The sequence below is a fragment of the Cyanistes caeruleus genome, chromosome 4 (assembly GCF_971803275.1).
Source record: "Cyanistes caeruleus chromosome 4, bCyaCae1.hap1.1, whole genome shotgun sequence".
Lineage (NCBI taxonomy): Eukaryota > Metazoa > Chordata > Aves > Passeriformes > Paridae > Cyanistes > Cyanistes caeruleus.
Window position 1 is genome coordinate 1,387,765 of NC_141704.1, and position 24,113 is coordinate 1,411,877.

Consider the following 24,113-nt stretch of genomic DNA (forward strand, 5'->3'; position numbering starts at 1 on the left):
GGCAGCTGATTGGGCAATGGGCGGTCTCGTCAGTAGTGGATTGGACATCGAGCTGTCAATCAATATCAGACCCCCGCCCCCGAGGTAGCTATGACAACGAGACGCTGAGGGGAAGGAGAGGCGGCCATGGCGGCTCTGCGGGGGAAGAGGGGTCGGGATCGCTGAAGAGCCGCCGTGATGTGGGCATAGGAGGGTGAGATTCTGCCATTTCTACACGGCGCGGTGAGGCAGGTGGAGCTGGGGCAGCCGCGGGAGAAAAGGAGGTTCAGGAAGGACCTGCTCGCTCATTACAACTCCCTGACAGGAGGGTGCAGCCAATTGAGGGTCGAGCTCTGCTGCCAGGGCACAGGGACAGAACAGGAGAAAACAGCCTCAAGTTGTGCCAGAGGTTGAGGCTGGATATGGGGAAAATTCCTGCCCTAAAAGAGTTTCCCAGCCCTCGCACAGCCTCAGGGTTGGATGGAGTCCCCAGCCCCGGAGGGATTTCAAAGCCACGTGGATGTGGCACTTGGGGACACTTGGGGTCGGTGGTGGCCCTGGCAGCGCTGGGGAGCGGCTGGACTTGGTCTTGGAGCTCTTGTCCAGGATTCTGTGATTGTAAACCTCGAGGGCTTTGCTGGAAAGCTCAGAGTCTTGAAATTTGACAATTAGCAGCTGATTTCACAGGTGAGCGTCAGCTTTTAGGGATGACCCACCTCGACCTGTTTTTGCAAGGGAGTAACTATTTTTTCCCTTTTTTGCTTCAAAGTTTAGTGGGGTCCTACACAGACACAGGAGCTTTACACTAACCATGTAATTTTGTGTTGCAGGATCCATCTCCGGGGCTTGATGTGGAGTCCTGGCTGCTCTGTGAAAAGACTCAGCCATGGTAAAACAACTTTGATCCTTCAGAAGCGTTGGTAACACTTTTTTAAGGAAAAAGGTCCTTGTTTTTAACCAAAAATTTCCTTCCCACAGCTGCAGGACAGAACTGACTTGCCCAAATTACCTTTGTGTTCAAGTGTAAACCAAATTCTGATTTTTTAGCTTTTCTTGTTCTTGGCTTCAGGCTGTAAAATTTTGTACATAGCATATAGAGCCTGCAAGCTCTGTCTTTTTTTATTTTTATTTATTTTATATATATCAAATCTTTTATATTTGGGAAGATCAGCTACAGGCTGAATTCCTACCAGGAACCTCCAAGTGCTCACAAAATCCACCAGAGACACTGGACAAAGAAGGAATGGGACTCAGGTGGCTGGCTGGCTACAAAATCTGGCACAAGCATGTCCCTGTGAAAGGGGGCACATTCCAGCATGTAAAATTCCACAGATTTCCACAAATTCTCTCGGATTAAGGTTTGTGAAAGAGGCTTGTTGGCATCCCAAACCTATGTCTGAGCTCAAATAGTTTCATTCTGCAAATAATCTGCCATCAGCTGCAGTTTGCACTCTTATTTTCTCTCTTTTTTGCTTCTGTAATAGAGGGTCTGTGTGTTTTACATAGAAAATTTGATTTATTAATTTTTCTTTAGCTGTTCACATTCTTTCATGCCGTGCTCCCGGCTGATTCTGAGGATTTTGCCCTTTACTCTGTTCTCACACCTCAGAGCACAAATGTTTGTCTCTTTTGCACTCAGTGCTGAGCTGTGATGGGAGTTTTTAGAGATGATGACGTGGAAAATGCGCTACGTGGGTTTGGATTTGTGTAACCACCAGTGGTGGGAGAGCAGCTCCATCCCAGCTCTGTGGGAACTGTGGGAGGGAGTCCTGCTTTCCTGATTCAAGAGTCACAAGCAGGCACACAGGAATGGATGAACACAGGCAGAGTTACTTCAGGATTGCATCCTCATGTAGTAATTAAAAAAAAAAACCCAAACAATAGGTGGAAAAGAACTTTTGTGCGCAAACCTTTTTTTTTTTAGCCAGATGGAAGCACAGGGGGATGATGATGAACTCAGTCTGATGGCTTTAGAGGTTCTCACAGCCTGCAGAGCAAACAGGGATTGGGTGAATTAATTAATTGATTAAATTTAATTAATTAAAGTTGTATTAATGCTTGTGAATCCTTACATAAAAATCACCACAAAGTGAGGTGAGGGGCTCTGAGCTAATGCTGCGAGCCAGGGCTAAGATGGAACAAAACAGCTGCTCTGGGATGTCTTGGGATCATGGAATCATGGAATGGTTTGGGCTGGAAGGACCTTAAAGCTCATCTCCTTCCAACCACATTCCCAGCTGTCCCAGGCTGCACCCAGCCCCAGTGTCCAGTCTGGCCTTGGACAATTCCAGGGATCCAGGGGCAGCCACAGCCGCTCTGGGAATTCCTTCCCAAGATCCCATCCATCCTTGCCCTCTGGCACTGGGATCCGTTCCCTGTGTCCTGTCCCTCCAGGCCTTTCCCAAATTCCAGCTCTCCTGGAGCCCCTCCAGGCCCTGGAATGTGCTGGAAGCTCTCCCTGGAGCCTTCTCCAGGCTGAGCACCCCCAGCTCTCTCAGCCTGGAATCCTCCACCCAAAAGTGAGACAGCAAAGACCCAAAACCGAGTGGGTTTGTGGTCGTTTTCTCTCTGCAGGCGGGCAAAGGCAAAAAACGCAAGGGTGGGAAAGGCAGAAGATCCAGAAAGCGTGGAAGGAGGCAGGTGAAAGGAGTGGATATCTTCAGCCCAGCTGCCATGCTCAATGCTTACTACATCTCTCACAACGCCGCTGCCTTCCTGGAATTCCGGGGTTATCCCTGGCCTGGCTCTCTCAAAAAGAAGGGGAAGAAAAAGAAGTGAAAATCAGACTCGCCCTGTGAAGACTTTGCTTTGTGATTAAATCCACCCTAACCTCTGCTGTGGTCAGCTGAAATATTTTCTGTGTCCAAAGGCACTTTGATGGTGGTTTGTGCCCAGTGAGGGTGGCAGGGGACACTGTGCCATTGTCACTCCAGCTGTGGCCCCTCAGCCTGAAGGATGGAGCGCTGTGCCTCGGCAGGGCTGAGCTGGGGCTGGGTTTACCCACCCTGCTGTCATTCCTTATGGATGGGGTGAGTCCCTGAGACCTCCCTGAGCTCAGGAGGGATTGAAGGAGTCATGTGAGGAGAAGCTGAGGGAGCTGGGAAGGGGCTCAGCCCGGAGAAAAGGGGGATCAGGGGGAATTTCTGGCTCTGTACAACTCCCTGCCAGGAGGGGACAGCCAGGGGGGATTTGGGATCTTATCCCAGGGAACGGGGACAGGAGGAGAGGGAACGGCCTCAGGATGGGCCAGGGGAGGCTCAGGGTGGGCAGCAGCAGGAATTTCCCCATGGAAAGGGTGGCCCTGGAAGTGCCCAGGGAGGTTTGGAGTGCCCATCCCTGGAGGTGTCCAAGGAAGGGCTGGAGGTGGCACTCAGTGCTCTGGGCTGGGTACAAGGTGGGGTCAGTCACAGCTTGGACTGGATGATCTTGGAGGTGTTTTCCATCCCAAATGATCCTGGGAATGTGATTTAGGCCTTGTCAGGGACTCTGTTACCCCCAGCAGAGTGGTGATGGCTGTCACTCACTGTCACCATTCTCAGCCCAAACATCCTGGCTGGACACCACAAGCTCCGTGTCACAGCTCAGTGTCACTTGTGCTGCATTTCCTCCACGGGAGTTCAACACAGCCCTGGGGAAATCATGAAGCACCACCTTGAGAGGAGCTCTGCATCTCTCCCAGGCCTTTCCACACCTCCAGCTTCCAGTTCCTTCCAGTTCCAGGTAACAGCCAATTATCATCAAAGCAAGCCAATAAATCCTGTTTCTCCAGCCTAAAACTTTCCCTTTCTGAGGAGTTTTTGACCAGGGAAAAATCATAACTGGTGGCATTGCTTGTCAGCCAGCTGCTGTCATTTGTAGCTTGCTGCAAACTCCACTGGGTTTGTTTTACCCACCCTAGAAAGCCAAGGGTAAAATTGATGTTTGGAGGGAAAAAATTAAATATATATTTATTAGAAAGGTTTATTTAAGAGCAATTTGGTTGCAGAGGAAAACAGCCATGCAGCCATTTTGGCTGTTATTATCTACAGTAACATGACAACACAGAAGCATTAAAGTAACACTTAAGAAAATGTGATACGAGAAAAGATGGAAAGGATAAGAGGAGAAAGATCTCACCACCCACAGGTCTCGTGGTGAGAACTGGTTGTTGCAATCCCACTGTCTGTTGCTCCAACTGGTGGTCACAGAGTGGATCCACCTGGGGATGAGGGGAAATCCCGAAGAGGTGGCGGGAGAAATGCGCAGAACACGAAAATCTGGGTTTGTATTCACTCCAGGTGCCTCCCCTGGAGCGGGGAGTTCCATCACCCTGGATGATGGAATCCTGTGGAACACTTCGGGCCTCTTTGACACCTTCAGAGATGATGCAGCTGCCTTTTGTATCGGCACAGTTCAGTCCCTGTGGCCCAGGATGGCCCTTTATGGCCGAGGTGAACGCCTCGGGGCTAGCTGCGAATATCCCGATATTCCAGGGCAGGGGAATTATCCCAGCAGAGTTCCTGAGCTGCGAATATCCCGATATTCCAGGGCAGGGGAATTATCCCAGCAGAGTTCCCTGGAGCTGTGAATATCCCGATATTCCAGGGCAGGGGAATTATCCCAGCAGAGTTCCCTGGAGCAGGGACAAAGAGGCAGTGCCCTTGATAAAAAATTCCCTTATCAGTGGCTTTTGCACATCATAACTCGCCCTTGATTGTTTGAGCTGGCAACATCAATCTCTCTTCCAATATCCTTGTGGGTCCGTTCTTCTTCCCAGATCTGGGATAATTGGATGAAAGTACCACCTTTGTTTTATCCCAGCTTCAAAATCCAGCATTCTACTTGGAGGTGTTTGGGGAGGGGTGGCTCTGGTGGTCACAGCTGGACAGCAATTCCAGTTTGCCACAGTGGGCAAAAGCACTTTGATGATTTTAGCAATGTCTAAGCCACAAACCAGTCTCTCACAACATGTCAAGAAAATCACCACGGGATGGAAAAGCTGGGAGCTGGAAAAGATCACCAAGTCCAACAATCAACCCAAAGTCCAACCATGACCCCAGCACTGTGTTCTCAGGAAAATCACCACGGGATGGAAAATATCACCAAATTAAACCATGACCCCAGCACTGTGTTCTCAGGAAAATCACCACGGGATGGAAAAGATCACCAAATCAAACCATGACCCCAGCACTGTGTTCTCAGGAAAATCACAGGATGGAAAAGCTCAGAGCTGGAAAAGATCACCAAGTCCTGCCATCAATCCAGGACTGGAAAATAATCATGGGATGGAAAACTTGGAGCTGGAAAAAATCACCAAGTCCTGCCACCAACCCAGCACTGTGTTCCCAGGAAAATCACCACAGGATGGAAAAGATCACCAAGTTCAACCATGAACCCAGCACTGTGTTCTCAGGAAAATAATCACAGGATGGAAAAGCTGAGAGCTGGAAAATATCACCAAGTCCTGCCATCAACCGAGCACAGTGTTCCCTGGAAAATAACCATGGGCTGGAAAAGATCATCAAGTCCAACCATGAACCCAGTACCATGTTCTCAGGAAAATAATCACAGGATGGAAAACTCAGAAGAGGAAAATATCACCAAGTCCAGCCATCAACCCAGCACCGTGTTCCCTGGAAAATTACCAGGGGATGGAAAATATCACCAAGTCTTGCCATCAACCCAGCACTGTGTTCCAGGAAAATCACCACAGGATGGAAAACTTGGAGCTGGAAAAGATCACCAAGTCCAACCATCAACCCAAAGTCCAACCATGACCCCAGCACCGTGTTCTCAGGAAAATCAACATGGGATGGAAAAGATCACCAAGTCTAGCCATGAACCCACTACCATGTTCCCAGGAAAATAACAACAGGATGAAAAGATCACCAAGTCCAATCATCAGCCCAGCACTGTGCTCTCAAGAAAATAACCATGGGATGTAAAACTTGGAGCTGGAAAAGATCACCAAGTCCAGCCATGAACCCAGGACTGGAAAATAATAATGGGATGGAAAACTCGGAGCTGGAAAAGATCACCAAGTCCAATAATGAACCCAGCACTGGAAGATAACCATGGGATGAAAAACTTTGAGCTGGAAAAGATCACCAAGCCCACCCATGACCCCTGCACTGTGTTCCTAGGAAAATCACCACGGGATGGAAAACTTGGAGCTGGAAAAGATCACCAAGTCCAACCATCAACCCAAAGTCCAACCATGACCCCAGCACTGTGTTCTCAGGAAAATCAACATGGGATGGAAAAGATCACCAAGTCTAGCCATGAACCCACTACCATGTTCCCAGGAAAATAACCACAGGATGAAAAGATCACCAAGTCCAATCATCAGCCCAGCACTGTGCTCTCAAGAAAATAACCATGGGATGTAAAACTTGGAGCTGGAAAAGATCACCAAGTCCAGCCATGAACCCAGGACTGGAAAATAATAATGGGATGGAAAACTCAGAGCTGGAAAAGGTTACCAAGTCCTGCCATCAACCCAGCACCGTGATCTCAGGAAAATAGCCATGGGATGGAAAAGATCACCAAGTCCAATAATGAACCCAGCATTGGAAGATAACCATGGGATGAAAAACTATGAGCTGGAAAAGATCACCAAGCCCACCCATGACCCCTGCACTGTGTTCCTAGGAAAATCACCACGGGATGGAAAAGATCCCCAAGCTCACCCACGACCCCAGCACCGTGTTCACGGTGTCCCTCAGGAGGGACGCCCAGGCCGCTGGATTTCCTGTTTCCCCGCGAACCAGCTGAGCTGCCCCGCTCAGATGCTGCAGGATGTGGTTTGCAGCTCCGGTTTGTTCCGAGCTGTGCACCTACATCTCCTCCTCATCCCTCTCTCGTGTTCTCGCTCCCCCAGCACCCACCAGGAAGTCTCTGGTCACAGCAGCTCGCAGCTATTTCCTCCAGTCGTCACCTTTCTGGAGCCAGACATCTCTTGCAACCTCCGTGTTCAGCATCTCCAGCTAAGAAATTAATTAAAAAAACAAAATATTTGATTTTTGTATGGTATATTTGCCACACAGGGCTATTAGGGATAGATGTTTCCAAGTGCTGAAGTAGGAACTGCTTAATGTGGTTTGGGATGGTTAAAAGTGAGCAAGGTCATTTTGATATCTGTGGTTAAACTGGAGATATACTGGTGTCAAAAATCCCAAGTTCCAGTATCTGAAATTTACTGGAATATTTATTAGTTTGATATTAATATTATTAATATTATTAGTAAATTACAATATTTATTGTATATAAATATATACAATATATTTAATTACTATATTATATATAATTAATTATAAAAATATATAAATATATTTATATTTATAAAAATATAACAAATATATTTATATATTTTTCTAATTTTATATATTTATATTTATATATATAAATATATTATATATTTCTAACAATATTTATATTTTTTTATTTATATAAAATCTATAAAGTACCTATTTTATATTAATATAAAATATAAAAAATAAAATTAAATCTAAAAATAAAATATTAAAACTATTCAATTTCTTAAAATTAATAAATATTTTAAAAATAAATAAATTAATTAAAAATAAAAATTAATACAATTAATTAATATTTTAATAAAATATTAAATATAATAATATTATTTGTTCTCTCTAACACAAAAATTCTGATTTCAGCACGATGCCACTGGACACATCAGATGGTGACCAGTGAAGAGCAAAGATTTCAGTGGATCTGAAAAGTTGCCATTCACTTTTTTGACAGCAGATGAAAAAACCCTTCCCAACAACCCCAAAGTGAGAAATGAAACACTTATTTTCCTTTTTCCCCCTCCCTCCTTTTTCCTTTTACCTCTCAGCTGAGTTTTGTGTGTAATTCCATATTTTGTGTGTAATTCCATCTCCTTAGTGGTTAATAAAGACATCTCTAAAGCAAATTTTGGGTTTCAAATGGCAGGATTTGCTTAAAAGTGCTGGGAATATTCAGGGAATTCAGGAGTTCTGCTTCTTTTAGGGCCTTCCCATCTCAACAGCCTCAAACCATGAAAGAATCCTGGGGAGAAAACACCTTGTTCCTTGATTTTTTAATTTTTTATTTTTTTTTGTCTGCAAATAACTTTGTTAAAAAATATTTAATGACCTTAAAATAAAATAGAGGCCTTTAAAATTGCTGTGTTCTTTATTTAAATAATATTTTTTTTAAAAAAAATAATTAAATAATTAATAAATATATTCATTTCTTTGACCCCCCCCAAAAAAATTACTTAAATAATTAATAAATATATTAATTTCTTTAACCCAAGAAAAAAAAAAATACTTAAATAATTAATAAATATATTCACTTCTTTAACCCAAGAAAAAAATACTTAAATAATTGATAAACATATTAATTTCTTTAACCCATGAAAAAAAAAATTACTTAAATAATTAATAAATATATTAATTTCTCTAACCTAAAGAAAAAAAATTTACTTAAATAATTAACAAATATATTTATATCTTTAACCCAAGAAAAAAAAAATTACTTAATAAATATATTCATTTCTTTGACCCAAGAATTTGGTTCTCGGATGGGCTTTTCTGGGGTGCAGGATTTAAGCTGAGTTTATGATGAATAAATCCTGCTCTGCACAAATTCTATTTTTGTGAGAGGTATCTGCAATTTGGAGATGCCTATTTTTATGGCACGAGGAAATTGTGTTGTTCTGAGTGTCAGACCTTGCAGGGAGTTAAATTTCTGTAGTTTTGGGGTTTCCTGTGCTCTGTTGCCTCACGTTTCCTGCAGGAAGTTGTGCAGCAGAACCCTGCTGTTAAAAATACAGGAGATGTTGGGGTGTGTGTGGGTGGGGAGAGTCACAGGACTGTTCTGTGATGGAAGTGGAAGAGATAAATATAAATATAAGTAATATAAATTATAAAAATAAATTATGAAATATAAGTGTATATAATTATATAAAATATAAATATATAAAATATATTATATATAAATATAAATTATAAAATATCATTTATTATATACTATATATTATATACTATATACTATATATTATATATTATATATTATATATTATATATTATATATTATATATTATATATTATATATTATATATTATATGATATAAATATAAATAATATAAAATACAAATATAAATATATAAAAATTAAATATAAATCTGTACTATAAATATATCTAGAGAAATAATATAAATTATAAAATATAAATATTAATTATAAAACAAAAATTTTAAATATAAACATAAATAACATAAATTATACAATATAAATATAAAAGGTATAGATTATAGAAGGTAAATAATATAAATATAAATGATAATACAAAATAGAAAAATATATATATAATATATATAATTATATCTATAAAATAATATAAATTATATCATATATACAATATAAATAATAATATATAATATAAATTATACAATATAATTATATAATATAATTATAAAATATAAATATAATACATAGAAATATAAATATATATTATACAATATAAATAATATAAATATGGAAAACATAAATATATATTTAAGTATATAAAAATATATAGAATATAGAGATAAAAGTATAGATATAAAGATATAAACAATATAAATTATTTATATATATAATTTATATATAAATTATACAATATAAATATAAAAATACAGATAAAGATAAATATAAATGAAGATAAATATAAATAGATAAAGATAAATATAAATATATACAATTTGATAATTAATATTTTTCACCCATTTGGAATGAGGGTGTATCACGCTTCTTCCTGTCCTTTCCCTTCCCTTCAGCCAGCATTTCTGGATTGCAGGGGTTTCTCCTTCCCCATTATTTCTGGATTTCACAGGCATTTCACAGGGAATTTCTGGATGTGGAAGAAAGGCTTGGGAAGGGATCCTTTTGTCCCAGTTCTCATTTGAGGAGCTGCCCTGGCTGTTCCCTCCCAGATCCAGGGGAGGATGGAGAGCTGAGGACTCTTTTCCTCTTGAAAGGTATCTCCATAACAAAGAGGTTCCCATGGAGAATTTTCAAAGGAAATCTTCCTTAAAAAAAAAAGAGTTTTTTTAAATGTTGGTGCTAAATAGTGTCAGCAGAGGGAAACAAAATCAAGTTTTCAGTGGTTATCTCCTCTATCCTTCACTCATTTTTCACTATCCTCGCCTGGTGCCATTTCAAGCACATAAAACTCTCAATTTTACCATCTTCTAATAAATCTCTGCTTTGCAAACTTTCTGTATATTTTTTAAAAATGACTTAAGCTGTTTTTTTGTTTTTTTTATCTCTCTCTTTTGCTTTTGTAGCTGCCATACAAAAGAGCAAAAGGAATAAAATTTTAGGACTGGAAGGAGTGGTTGTTGGGCAGGTTCCAGGACACCTGCAGGTACCAAAGTCTCCCAGTTCAACCACTGGGATGGGTTTGTTACATCCTGGTGTGTTCTGCACTGTGTGATTATCCAATATTTTCCTGAGAATATTCAGGGAATTCAGGAATTCTCCTTCTTTTAGGGCCTTCCCATCTCGGCAGCCTCAAACCATGAAAGAATCCTGGGCAGAAAACACCTTGTTCCTTGATTATTTAATTTTTTTTTTGTTTGGGCTGCAAATAATTTTGTTAAAAAAATATTTAATGAGTTTAAAATAAAATAGAGGCCTTTAAAATGGCTGTGTTCCTTTTAGGTTATTGCCACATGAATTTAGGAGAAACAATCAAATGGAAGTTTTAAATTTAAATGTATTTATTATTTATATATATAATAAATATTATATTATATTGTATTGTATTATATTGTGTTATATTGTATTATATTGTGTTATATTATATTGTGTTATGTTGTGTTATATTGTGTTACATTATATTACATTATGTTACATTATGTTACATAATATTACATTATATTATATTATGTTACATTATGTTACATTATATTTAAATTTATTATAATTTAAAGTCTGATACATTCACAACGAAGCTAAAGCAAACCAAATATTTATGCAAAAAAAAAAGTGTCAGATTTGCCTTGGAGCTGTAACTGGCACCAAAAGAGAGAAATGTGTAAGAAAAATGAAATATTTAATGGAACCCATGGCTGCAGCCTGGGAATGGCCACAATCCTGTGCCACGAGGGGGGATCTTTGGTGGAAATTCTTGACCTAAATGTTCAAAAGTTCACCTGCACTTAATGCTGAATTTTTGAGTATTTTTAAAATAGCAGAAAAGACGAGGATAGGCCAAGTGCTGCTACAATCCTACAGGAAATGTCAGCAGGGAAACAGCAGCACAAGGATAATTGAAGGAAGCAAAATTGCTTAAAGCTGTTCAGTACAAGCAGAAAATCACATTGAACTTCAAAATTGATTTCTTTTTTTTTTCTCACTCTCTCAGGATGATTTAAGTAGGTCACGCAGCTCCTGGGGGCACTTTTCCCACATCATTTAATAGGGAGAGCCTGTTCTGTGAAGGATGGAGATAATCAGCCTGGAATTAGAGTTTCCTGTGCAGGCTGAGATGTTAAATCAGAAGTTACAACACCGATGTTGGAGTTCAAAGTTGTATCAGTGAAGCAATTAACTCACGGTAATTATTGCAGTTGGGCTTTGCTGGAGTTTCCTCGGTGCTGATGTGGCCAACACACCCAAAAAAGGCTTTAAATGTGGATTATCTCACCTTGCTTTGCACTTCTGTAGCAAAAAGCTGAGCTGCTCATGCTGGGATCTCCCTAGGGATAAAAAGGAGATGGGAAACAGGAATGTGAATTATGGACACTCCCAAAAAAACTCGGATTTTTTTTGCCACATTTGTGGCAAAATAAAATTCCTTAATTCCTTAAATTAAGTTGTTCCTGGAAAAAATTAATTTGCTTTTTTAAGATTTTTTTTTTTTTTAAATTTCTTTATAGTATGGAAAGGTATGTAGAATAAATAAATAAGTTAAAAAAAATAAAATAAATTAAGAAAAATAAACAAAATTTAAAAAAAATAAAAAGGTTTGTAGAATAAATATTATCATTATATAATAACATATTCATTATAATGAATGTTATGTATAAGGTTAGAATATAGTTTTATAACTATAAATATAATAATATAATAATATATTATAAATATAATAATATAATATAATAAATATAATAATATAACTAATATAGTTTTATTTTTGTTATTGATGACATTTAGAAATAGTGGTATAATACACATATATGTTAGGCTATAACATGATATTAAAGCACAGTTTTATATAATTTTATAATGTTTATATAACCCAGAGACTGAAAAGACAGTCAGAGACCCCCCTGCATTCTTAAAATTATCTTTTCCTCCAAGATCTCCAAGAGAAGGATTTATTTCACCTGTTATCAGAGGATCTAAAACCCTGTGGCACCAAGAAGATTGATCTATTGGGAAGGGGGAAAGGTAAAAACTAAACAAAGGAACATCAAAAACTTAAAAAGAATGTCTGAATATGTATGAGAATTTATGGATATGTAATAGGGTTCTGTTTTTAAGGGACAATCCTTTGTTAGACACCTGGCCATAACTGTATATTTTACTTTATTTTTATCTCCTAATTGCCTTTTTATTAAACTTTAAGATTCTATATACAAATATTTGGACCCTGTTTTTCACACAGGGAACACCCAGGGGAAAAGGTGTCTTCTGCTGGCTTGTACTGAAGCTTTCCAAGCTCTTGGTCTTACTCCAGTTGTAACCACAGAGTTTGGCATCGGGTCCAACTCCTCTCAAATGACACGGCCTGAGATGGGTCCTGGAAATCTTCTGTCACTTCTTGGCTCCTGAGATACTTTATCAGGAAGAAATTCCTGAAATTAAATACAATATTTGAGGGAGTACCTCATAATTACAGTTTGCCCTTTGGGAACTGTCCCAGGAGTAGCTGTGTTTTCTTAGAAATCTGCAATTTTATCAATTCTGTTATCAATTCCTCCTCCTTTTCCACTCCCATCACCTGAAAAGCAGAAAGCATTTCAACTTCCTTAGCTCCAAAAGCTAACCTTTAAAGGTGTAGAACTTAATATATAATATATATATATATAAAACAGGAAATTGGGAATACCAGTATCATAAAGTCACCCCAGAACAGATTTTACAGCGCTGGATGCACAGCCAGAATTAGAGGCACCCTTGGTAATTATAACTCTTCTTATATACATTTTATTGTATGGATTAAATGTATATTAATGAAGATTATACATATTCAAACTTGGGTTTTTTGAATTCTTTTATGTGTTTCTGGGAATTCTTTAGCTTGGTTTGGCTCCTGACCTGTCGTGCAAAAGTGTAATTTGATTTTTGAGAGTCGCTATTTCTTCACAACGACAAATGAGGAGTTACTGATAATCAAATGCTCAGTGGCAGAAGCCTTCACATCTTTTTTTTGATGTTATTTGTGTGGTTTTTTTAGTGTTGTCTAATCCTACAGATTTTTTTAACTATCATAGTTTTAACTATTTCCACAAATTTGAGTTATTCTCACTATTGTCAGCTACAAAAGCAAAGGCATCAGCTACTTCTGCAAAAAGTTACAATGCACAACACAGTTTTTATTTAATAATTTGTAATTTTCATAATATTTTTATATAATTAAATATACTATAAATATAAAATATATTTATATGTTTATATATTTTAATATATTTATAAGATAAATATAATATAATAATAATAAAATATTTTATAATATTTATAGTTTAGGCTTTTGCCTAAACCTTTCCCCCTTCCCAATAGATCAATCTTCTTGGTGCCACAGGGTTTTAGATCCTCTCATAACGGGTGAAATAAATCCTTCTCTTGGAGATCTTGGAGGAAAAGATAATTTTAAGAATGCAGGGGGGTCTCTGGCTGTCTTTTCAGTCTCTGGGTTATATAAACATTATAAAATTATACAAAACTGTGCTTTAATATCATGTTATAGCCTAACATATATGTGTATTATAACACTATTTCTAAATGTCATCAATAACAAAAATAAAATTATGTTAGTTATATTATTATATTTATTATATTATATTATTATATTTGTATTATTATATTATTATAATTAGTTATAAAACTATATTCTAACCTTATACATAACATTCATTATAATGAATATATTATTATATAATGATAATATTTATTCTACAAACCTTTTTATTTATTTAATTGATTTAATTTTATTTACTTTTCTTAATATATTTTAATTTTTTTAACTTATTTATTTATTCTACATACCTTTCCTTTCCATACTATAAAGAAATTAGAAAAAAAAAAAAAGTCTTAAAAAAGCAAATTAATTTTTTCCAGGAACGACTTAATTTAAGGAATTAAGGAATTTTATTTTGCCACAAATGTGGCAAAAAAAATCCGAGTTTTTTTGGGAGTGTCCATAATTCACATTCCTGTTTCCCATCTCCTTTTTATCCCTAGGGAGATCCCAGCATGAGCAGCTCAGCTTTTTGCTACAGAAGTGCAAAGCAAGGTGAGATAATCCACATTTAAAGCCTTTTTTGGGTGTGTTGGCCACATCAGCACCGAGGAAACTCCAGCAAAGCCCAACTGCAATAATTACTGTGAGTTAATTGCTTCACTGATACAACTTTAAACTCCAACATCGGTGTTGTCATCACACTAATATATATATATATATATATATATATATATATATATATATATATATATATATATATATATATAATCTACACGGGGCTAGGACTTCCAGCTCTTACACTGGCCGCTGATATTTTGATTTTCTCCCCTGGAACCACAGCTGGGGTCTCTCAGAATGCTTCAGTAGGTGTTAAAAGTTCTTTCCTCCAAGCTTCTCCAGGAGAGGAGATGGAAGGAGATGTCTGTGGGATTCACATTGGTGATTTCCCCGGTGTCCCTTGGCACATCCTGGGCTCCTCCAGCTCTCAGGTGGCTCCAGGACTTTTCCAATTCCCATGGAATTCATGTCAGCTCACCTGAACCCACTGATCTTCCATGAGGTGAGAATTGTTATATCCCCATTCCCTTAAAATTCCAGCTCTTTAGGTAACAAAACTCACTACTTCCATCATTTTAATATTTATTTTAATATTTATTTTGATATTTATGTTAATATCTATGTTAATATTTATATTAATATTTATTTCCATATTTACGTCAATGTTTATTTTAATATTTGTTTCAATATTTATTTTAATATTTATTTAATTTTTCACTTAATATTTATTTTAATATTTATTTGATTTTTCACTTAATATTTATTTTAATATTTATTTTAATGTTGGATTTAATATTTATTCTGATGTTTATTTTAATATTTAATATTTATTTTAATAATATTTAATATTTACTATTGTTGCACGTTTTAAACCTGTTATTCTTGTTGCTTTCCTCCCTTCCCCAGGCTGCTGCCCTTTCATCAGCACGAGGTGACAATTAACACCTCCAAGCTGCAGTTTTCCTTCTCAAACTTTGGATCTTCCCCAGATCTGAACATCTGCATCAGTGCTGGGATCAGTCACCTGAGAGGGCAGCTCAGGGTGGGATTCCACTGCAGAAACGTGTGCAAGGGCTTCGAACAGTGTGAATATCTTGTTTAGGTACAGGATGATCAATCTCTGATCAATCTCTGATCAATCTTTGATTTGAGATCTTGCTGAGAAAGCAAATTAAACCTTAGCCTGGCTGCAGAAATGTAAGCTCCTCACATGGGAAATCAGCATTCAAATTCCCTCAGGAATTTGGGCTAAAGGCCACAGAAAGGGGTGTGAGGAAACTGGGAAAACTCAGTGATTCTGGTGTGCTGGATAAAGGGTAAAACAGTGTGGGTATATTAAATATATTCACTGGTTTTAATATAGTATAATTTGTCAGCTTTTGTGGCCAAAGTCCTGGCCCTGTGTAGCTCATATATATAAATATATTTGTGTGATTAACATATATTATAGTTTAGGCTTTTGCAAAATATTAAATAAAAACTGTGTTGTGCATTTTAATTTTTTTCAGAAGTAGCTGATGCTTTTGTAGCTGACAATAGTGAGAATAACTCAAATTTGTGGAAATAGTTAAAACTATTGTAGTTAAAAAACCCTGTATGATTAGACAACACTAAAAGAACCACACAAATAACATCAAAAAAGAAGATGTGAAGGCTTCTGCCACTGAGCATTTGATTATCAGTAACTCCTCATTTGTCATTGTGAAGAAATAGCGACTCTCAAAAATCAAGTTACACTTTTGCACGACAGGTCAGGAGCCAAACCAAGCTAAAGAATTCCCAGAAACACATAAAAGAACTCAAAAAAACCAAGTTTGAATATGTATAATCTTCATTAATATACATTTAATCAATGCAATAAAATGTATATAAGAAGAGTTATAGTTAACCAGAGTGCCTCTAGCTCTGGATATGCACCCAGCGCTGTAAAATTCCTTTTTTATCCCTTATGAAACTTTTAAAATTTTAAAGAGTAAGACTCATTTCTCACACTCCAGGACTGGGATTATCAGGTGCTCCAGCAGCCACCAAGATGGAAATGAGCCTGACTGGAGTCAGGCAATCCCTGTCTTAAAAACTGACTGAAAAAAATTCCTCTCTGGTGTGAAAACCAGCTTGGTGCAAGATGTGGGGATAGGAGGGCACAACCAGGGAGCTCCCAGCTCGTTTTCACCTTCCTCAGCCTGATCTTTGTCTCCCCGTTAATTGTACACGAGATGTTTGGAGTTCCCAAATCATTGTGACCAAACTATATCCACCTTTATACAAATATATTTGAAAATAAGAAGTGAAAACAAGCTGGAAATGTCTGAGGAGTGCCTGCAAAGGGACTACATGTAAGGATCTAAACTGGAGAGAGGGAATACTCGAAAGAAAGACCAGAAATGTGTGTTTGTAGAGCCCTGACAAGCGCTGGGAGATGCTGCAGGAATCCAAAATCCCCTCCAGCAGCAGCTCTCCAGAGCAATGACGGATTTGGGGGACCGCAGTCTCTAACACTACAGGAACCACCCCCAAATTCAGCCTTGGTTTTGGTTGGCTCCAATAAAGCCGTGGAAGGAAGAGCCTGGCCCAGGCCACTTAAAACAAACCCACTTTTGCGCCAAAATTCCCCGTGGATGTAGGGGAAAACCATCCTGGTTCTCCATGAGCCGCGCAGAGACGGCTCAGTGCAGGCTCCTGACAAATCCCTGCTGCAAGGACACACCTCAGGGAGAGCAGTGGATGCCGTTTTCCTTTTTAATCTGGAAAAGAGGGAGAGAAGAAAAAGGATGAGGAGCTGCAGTGCTCTTCCCCCTCCCATCTGTGTGGTGAATGTTTGGAAAATGCTGTTTGTGGTCTCTCAAAGTCAGTGGGTTTTTTTCCCCAGGTTGTCCCAGAGGTTGCAGACTCCTCATCCCTGGCAGTGTCCAAGGCCAGCTTGGAGGAATCTGGGATAATGGAAGGTGTCTCTGCCCGTGGCAGGGGGTGGATGATCCCAAAATTCCCTAAATTCCCTTCCAAGCCAGCCCATTCCAGGATTCTGTGATTTTTTCTGTGATTTCCCCTTCCCAGACCCAGGAATGGGGGACATTTAAACCTTTCCCCAAGACTGAATTTAGCATTTCCTGACCAGCATTCTCATCTGCATTCCCAGTTAAGTCTTTTCCCAACCTTTTCACGCAGGATTATGGCCCAGAACAGCCTGGATTTCCAGGGAGGTGTGTGCTGTGCTGGTGCTCAGTTTTCCAGAGAAAAAGGGTTGCATTGTTCCCACTGGGAAATGAACCTCTGGATAATTTCCAATCCATCCCAAACGAACATCCACGCTGTTCCTGAGTGCCCCCAGCTCCTCACAGAGGCGAGGAATAAAAGAGTAATAAATATAATATTATAAATAATAAAAGAGACCACAGCATGCCAGCACTCAACAGCCACCAAAACCCAGGGATTTTGGGAATTTTCACAATCCCATGTCTGGATCAGCCCATTCCAAACCCAACAGGAGCACATGGAAATATTGGAAATATTGGTGGGTCATCCGTGGCCTTGGAAATATCCACCTTTCTCCAGGAGCTTCCTCCTGCAGCGATCCAAGGATATTCTTGTGGGGTGATTAATTTAAAGCCCAATTTTTTGAATTTTTTTTGATGCTGCAGACCCCCAGCACTGAGCACAGAATAAACACAAATTCTCCCTTAATGAAGGGAAATACCTGAAAATATTTTGCTTTCCAGGCTGCTCATAAATAACTTCTGGGGACTCTTCTCGTGCCTGTTCCCGTTGCGTTTTCCACGTCATTCCTAAGGAAAAACAAATCCAACAGCTTCAGGGAATCAAGTTCTGCCTCAAGACTCAAAAACCCCACAGATTATAGAAATTTTTATTATTTCCCTCAGCTCCTTTCTCCTCTGTGTTTTAAATTCTTCTCTTTTTTTCAGCTGCCTAAAGCATGGAATTGTTTACATTGGAAAAGGCCTTTCACATCCTTAAGTCCCAATGACAGCCTTGGGACACTTGGAATTCAGTGAATTCCACAGAAAATGGGGGGAAAAAAATTTTAAATAGATCTTTCCACCAAAATGGGGGGAAAAAGTCAATTTTAAGCCTGGTTCTTCCACAAAAAAAGGGGGGGAAATTCCCTCTTGTGCTGCATCTTAGAAAAAATAAAAAAATAAAAATAAAAATTAAAAAAAAAAAAAAATTTTGAACTGTATTTTTTCCACCAAAAAAATAAGGGAAACATTTCCATTTTGAACTGGCTTTTTTCCATGATTTCCACTTCAAAAGGGATTTTCCCACCAAAACAATATAAGAAAAATCCATTCTAAATATGATTTTTCGCAAAAAAACCCACCAAAACTATTTTAAACAGGCTTTTCCCTTTTCAAAATTTCTATTTTAAAAGGCATTTTCTAGCAATTTCCATTTTAAACTGGATTTTCTCACCAAAAATATGGCAAAAAAATAATATTTAAAATTGTTTTTTCTGCAATTTCCACTTTAAACTGGTTTTTTCCCGCCAAAAATATGGCAAAAAAAAAAAAACCCAAAAATTATTTTAAACTGATTTTCCCACAGCTTCCATTTTAAACTGATTTTCTAACCAAAAATATGGCCAAAAAAAAATAAATCTATTTTAAACTGACTTTTCCACAACTTCCATTTTAAACTGGATTTTCTCACCAAAATTATGGGGAAAATATATACATATACAGACCTACATGCATACACACACACACACACACACACACACACACATATATATATAAACTGATCTTTTCCACAGCTTCCATTTTACACTGTATTGTCTCAACAAAAATATGGAATATATAAAGATATTTATTTATTTATTTATTTATTTAAACTGATTTTTTCGCAACTTCCATTTTACACTGGATTTTTCTACTAAAAATATGGCCAAAAAATAGATATATTTTAAATCGATTTTTCCGCAACTTCCATTTTACACTGGATTTTTCCACAAAACAAAACAAAAATAAAATTAAAAGTCAATTTTAAACCGCTTTTCCCTCGATTTCCACGCTAATCCAGGTTTTTGCAGCGCTGCCCTCAGAGCCCCTGAGGCGGGAACGGCCGCGACCTTCCCAACATGGCGCCGCCCCCTCGCGCCCCCCGCGCCCCCCCAACATGGCGCCTCCCCCGCCCGACCTCCCGCTCATGGCCGCCCCCGCCGCCCTCGCCCTCCTCAAGATGGCGGCGGCGCGGCGCTATGACGCCATACGTCCCGCTCCCCCCCTCTCGCTGTCCCCGGCCTCCTCCGCCGCCGCCGCCGCCGCCGGTCCCCGCCTCCCGCGCTCGCCACCGCGGCGGCCGAGGGCGACTCGCGCCGCCGCCCCGCTCGCCCCCCGCCCGCCGCCCGCCCTCCGCCCGCCGCGGCCCCGCGGCGCGGGCCCGCCGCAGCGCAGCCGCTCTGAGGTGAGCGTCCTACCGCGCAATCTCCTCCAGCCCCGGCGCAGCCGCACCAACGCGGGGCCCCCGCCGCCAGCACCCGCTCCCCCGGCGGCCGCGACCGCCCGGCCGCGCCGGGCCCGCGGGGCCGCCCCGGGGCTGGGGCAGCGCGGGGGGACCGGGAAGGGCGGCGGGGGGAGCGGCGAGGGGGGCTCGGGGCGGGGGCGGCGGGTGCGGGGCGGCCTCGGAGCTGCGGCCCGGGCTGAGCCCGGCCCGGCCGGGCGGGGAACTTGGGCCGCGGCCGCAGACATTGGCGGGGCTTCTGCTTCGCCCTTTTTCCTGGTATTCTCGGAGCCCCTTCCTTCCTGCTTTTGGCCCTCAGCACTCTTTTTTTTTTCCTCCCCCACCATTATCTCTCTTTTTTTTTCCCCCCTTTTCACCCTCCCCCTTTTTTTGCTTTCACCCCCACTTTTTTGCTTTCACCCCTGTTTTCTTACTCTTCACATCCCCTTTCGGTCCCTTCGCCCCTTCTTTTTTTTCCTTCACCCTCTTTTTTTCCCTTCACCCTCTTTTTTTTTTTTTTTCTCCTTCACCCCCCTTTTTTTTTTCACTTCACCCCCTTTTTTTTTTTCCCTTCACACCCCATTTTTTTTCACTTCACCTCCCCTTCCCCCCTCATAATCAGGTTGTAAAAGGCCTCAGAGATAAATGAGTCCAAACTCGATGAAGTTCCTCTTCATGCCCCGTATTCTTCCCCTCTTATCCTTGTTTTCTTTTCACCCTTCACCTAATTTTTTTTTCCCAGAATCACAGAACCAATTAAAAGACCTCTGAGCTCATTAATGAAGTTCCCCTTCATTCTCCCTTTCCCCCCCCTTTTTTTTCCTGTCATCCTTCACTTTTCCCCTTTTACCCTCTTCCCCCTCCCTTTTTATTTTTTTTTACATTTTGTACATCTGTAATTTTACTCCCTCTGTACAGGAGGTTGGGAGCGAGTTGAAACGTGTTAATCACTCATCTCCTCTCCATTTAAAGTACCCAAAAAAAGGGGTGTAAATTGCCTATAAAAAGGGGTGTAACTGGGTATGTCTTAAAATACCCAAAAAAAAGGGCTCTAAATCATCTTGCTCAGGACAGACTTGGCTGTGACTGAGGTGCTCGGGACTTTTTTGTGTAAATAATAATTAAGGGACAGAAATAATTCAGCTCAAAATTCTTCCTGTGTTTGAGGTTACCAAGTCTAAGCTTTCTTGTAGCTACAGATGATTTTCATTGGGTGGGGAGATGTTTTCTCTGTTCAAGTTTGGGAGTTCTGCTTCATATTTTTATTATTTGTGTTGTTGGTTTTTTTTTCTCCTTCACTGAACTGTTATTTCCAAAATTTGGGATTTTTAATCCCTTAGGCAGGGCCTGGCTGTTGTGGTTTTATTTGTAAGCCTTGCTGGTCTCTGAGCACGGTTTTAGACCCTCTTCCCACATCCTGAGAGGATTCCCAACGTGAACTCATGTTCATCCTCACTTTAGCCTTTCATCTCCTTCATCCACATCACAATTGCTCCTTTTCAAAGCCTCTCACAGTTAACTTTTAATTCCCAAACACTGGGGAAGTAGGTGAGAGAATTGTTCATCTTTTTAATTGGAATTTTCGTGCTGGTGGTAAAACTGGGAACGATTTTTTAAATTTTATTTTTATTTTTTAATTTTTTTTTTTTTTTTTGGGTGAAAGAGGAAGTGCATGATGACAATGATGGTACCCATGAAAAGCTGAGGGTTGTAGCAACTGATTTTTCAGGATTTTCATCCCTGAAAATGTCCAAGACTGGGCTGGACGGGGTTTGGAGCACCCTGGGACAGTGGGAAGTGTCCCTGGCATGGCAGGAATGGTTTGGGATTTACCATCCAACCCATCCTGTGATTCCACAGAGCGTTCCAGCTCAGTGTTCATTTAAATCCTCTCCCCCTGTAATTTCTTGGTGTGTTTGGTGTTTTGCAGAGCGTCTGGGTTGGTTTTTATGGAGTTTTATTGCGTCCTGGTTGTTTTTTCATGAGCCTGGCGTCATTTTTGTGAGGTTTTATGATGACTTTTTGTGCCCAGGCCATAAACCCAGTCCTCATCCCCTGCGGGTTTCAGCTCTTGGAATTTTTTAGGATTTAGGAAATGTTTGGTCTGACAGAGGTGATTTGACCAGGACAACAAACCATTCCAGCAGTTAAATTAAACCATCCTGGAAAACCCAGCTGTGCCAGAGAGAATCCTTGCTGTGGATTGGAGGTTGCACCTCTGTGCAGCTCCACCAGGAAAATGGAAAACTTGGTGGGGGGATTAAGCTTTGGAGAGCTTTGGAAGTGGTGGAATCCCTGGAATTGTTCAGAATTCCAGCAGTTAAATTAAACCATCCTGGAAAAGCCATCTGTGCCAGAGAGAATCCTTGCTGTGGATTGGAGGTTGCACCTCTGTGCAGCTCCACCAGGAAAATGGAAAACTTGGTGGCGGGGATTAAGCTTTGGAGAGCTTTGGAAGTGGTGGAATCCCTGGAATTGTTCAGAATTCCAGCAGTTAAATTAAACCATCCTGGAAAACCCAGCTCTGCCAGGGAAAGTCCTTGCTGTGGATTGGAGGTTGCACCAGGAAAATGGAAAACTTGGTGGGGGGATTAAGCTTCGGAGAGCTTTGGAAGTGGTGGAATCCTTGGAATTGTTCAGAATCCTCTGGAAGTGGTTCCCTAGGCCATGGTGGTGCTGAGTTGATGGTTGAACTCGATGCTCTCAGAGGTCTTTCCCAACTTTACCAGTTCCACGATTCCATGAGCAGAGGCTGCTTTGCTCCCGAGGGAGTTTGGCCACCGTGAGGTTTATCCCGCCGGTTAAATTGTCTGGAATTCCCTGGACAGAAGCCCCCGTGCCTGGCCAGCTGCTCTGATGTCCACCACAGCTGTCCTGGCATGAGGAATTCTTCACATGTTGGGATTTCACCACTTTTCTGTCTCTCAGGAGCCTGGATCACCTTTTTCAGGCAATTTAACTCCTGGCAAGTTCAGGCCTGGAATATTCCAGCCTTGTAGAGGAAACCAAGGATACCCCAGGAGGATGGAGGAACCCAGACTGGGAGCACTGGGACCACTCTTCGTGTCCATCTCCCTTCCAGGCCGGTCAAGTCCAGCTCCTGCCAGGTGCATGCACAAAATCTGGGAATATTTCCATTGCTTTTCCAAAGGAGGGAGATTTCCATGCAGTTTCTCTCTCTTGGAGGCTTTGGGAATTATTTTTTTTTAAAAAAAAAAAAGTGTCTTCCAGGAAGGCAGCAGGGCACAGTGAACTCTGCTGTGCTCTTGAATCCCTTTTACCAGGAAAATTTAATCCAGACTTTTCTACGTAAGAACATTTTGTGCTGTCAGGAGGAGCGGTGGGGTTGTGTTGATGATTTTTGGTGCAGGGAGTTCTGTGAAATTCAGCCTTGGACTTTATCTTCCTCAGGCCGCTTCTGGAGTTGATCTATGGGAAAAAACAAACTACCACACTTCAGATATTTTGTGTTACCCAGTGCCCAAGATACTTAAAATAATTTTAAACCATTTTTTGGGGGGTTTTTAAATAACTTTTGCTGCACGGTGGGGATTTAGTTGTACTGTTGAGTGCCCCATTACCCTCTGGGGGAAGAATCTTTTCCCAAAATCCATCCTAAACCCCCTGACACAGCTCCAGCCATTCCCTTGGGTGAAGTGGCCCTGTGTGTGTTTAAAAGGGAATCCATCCTCTTAGGGTTTGGAATTCAGCTTTTTAATTTTCATTTTAATGCTTTCCCGCATTCCCACTGCTGTGTGCAGATCCACACCCCTGCCCCGATCGGTTTATCACTTATTTCAGTGATTAAATTTGAGTGTCTGCTCTCGTGAATCTCTTCATCAGCTCGTTTTGCCCATGAATCCAAAACCAGGTAATTAAATCCTGCAAAATTATTTTTTTTAATAATTTTCCAAATATTGCAATCCGTAAAACTCGGAGCATCGTCGGCATCTTTTATCTCTTGAAATTAAAACTTCCACCAGAAGCCCTTCACCACTTCCCAGCCTAAGGGAAAAGTTTTAAAGTCAACATTTGTGCAAGGCTTTGTGCCAGGGGTGGAGGAACCTCTCACCTTTCCCAGCTCAACCTGGACCATCCAGAACCTTCCAGCTCTGGGGAAATTCCGGATTGTTCTGTGCCCACTACAGCAATTGCAGTGGGGTTCAATATTTGCATCTGGTCCTTCTGGTTTTGGTGGGTGGTTTTTT

At 40.3% G+C, this 24,113-nt stretch overlaps 2 protein-coding genes and 3 long non-coding RNA genes across 11 annotated transcripts in view; 3 read left to right on the plus strand and 2 right to left on the minus strand.

Moving 5' to 3' along the window:
- Nucleotides 1–75: 75 nt before the first annotated feature.
- On the plus strand, nt 76–2,813 carry SMKR1 (small lysine rich protein 1). Its single transcript, XM_023918871.2, has 3 exons — nt 76–193; nt 810–868; nt 2,554–2,813. The coding sequence occupies exons 2-3, from the start codon at nt 866–868 to the stop codon at nt 2,755–2,757; spliced, it is 207 nt and encodes a 68-aa protein (XP_023774639.1). The 5' UTR covers nt 76–193; nt 810–865; the 3' UTR covers nt 2,758–2,813.
- A 1,112-nt stretch (nt 2,814–3,925) lies between these two features.
- On the minus strand, nt 3,926–8,137 carry LOC111923191 (uncharacterized). The gene is made up of 2 exons (XR_015286010.1): nt 7,807–8,137; nt 3,926–6,944 (listed from the first exon to the last, which is right to left on the minus strand). It is a non-coding gene; the product is annotated as an uncharacterized LOC111923191 (long non-coding RNA).
- Nucleotides 8,138–9,649: 1,512 nt separating this feature from the next.
- Nucleotides 9,650–20,058, minus strand: LOC111923188 (uncharacterized). Of its 5 annotated transcripts, XR_015286007.1 has the most exons (6): nt 19,883–20,058; nt 18,146–18,233; nt 17,047–17,195; nt 12,665–12,933; nt 11,635–11,686; nt 9,652–10,012 (listed from the first exon to the last, which is right to left on the minus strand). It is a non-coding gene; the product is annotated as an uncharacterized LOC111923188 (long non-coding RNA). The 5 variants fall into 5 exon arrangements; XR_015286009.1 differs by lacking the exon at nt 19,883–20,058 and having other exon boundaries at nt 9,650–10,012; nt 12,819–12,933; nt 18,146–19,537; XR_015286008.1 differs by lacking the exon at nt 19,883–20,058 and having other exon boundaries at nt 9,650–10,008; nt 18,146–19,537.
- On the plus strand, nt 14,216–17,600 carry LOC147653374 (uncharacterized). The gene is made up of 2 exons (XR_015286012.1): nt 14,216–14,953; nt 15,358–17,600. It is a non-coding gene; the product is annotated as an uncharacterized LOC147653374 (long non-coding RNA).
- Nucleotides 19,717–24,113, plus strand: part of NRF1 (nuclear respiratory factor 1) — a 63,813-nt gene continuing 59,416 nt past the window's right edge. For 2 of the 3 annotated variants that reach the window (XM_086886284.1, XM_086886282.1), the window contains exon 1: nt 19,717–19,869. The gene's annotated coding sequence lies outside the window, so the exon portion shown is untranslated. The remainder of the gene's footprint in view (nt 19,870–24,113) is intronic. The other variant, XM_086886283.1, reaches the window with a different exon arrangement.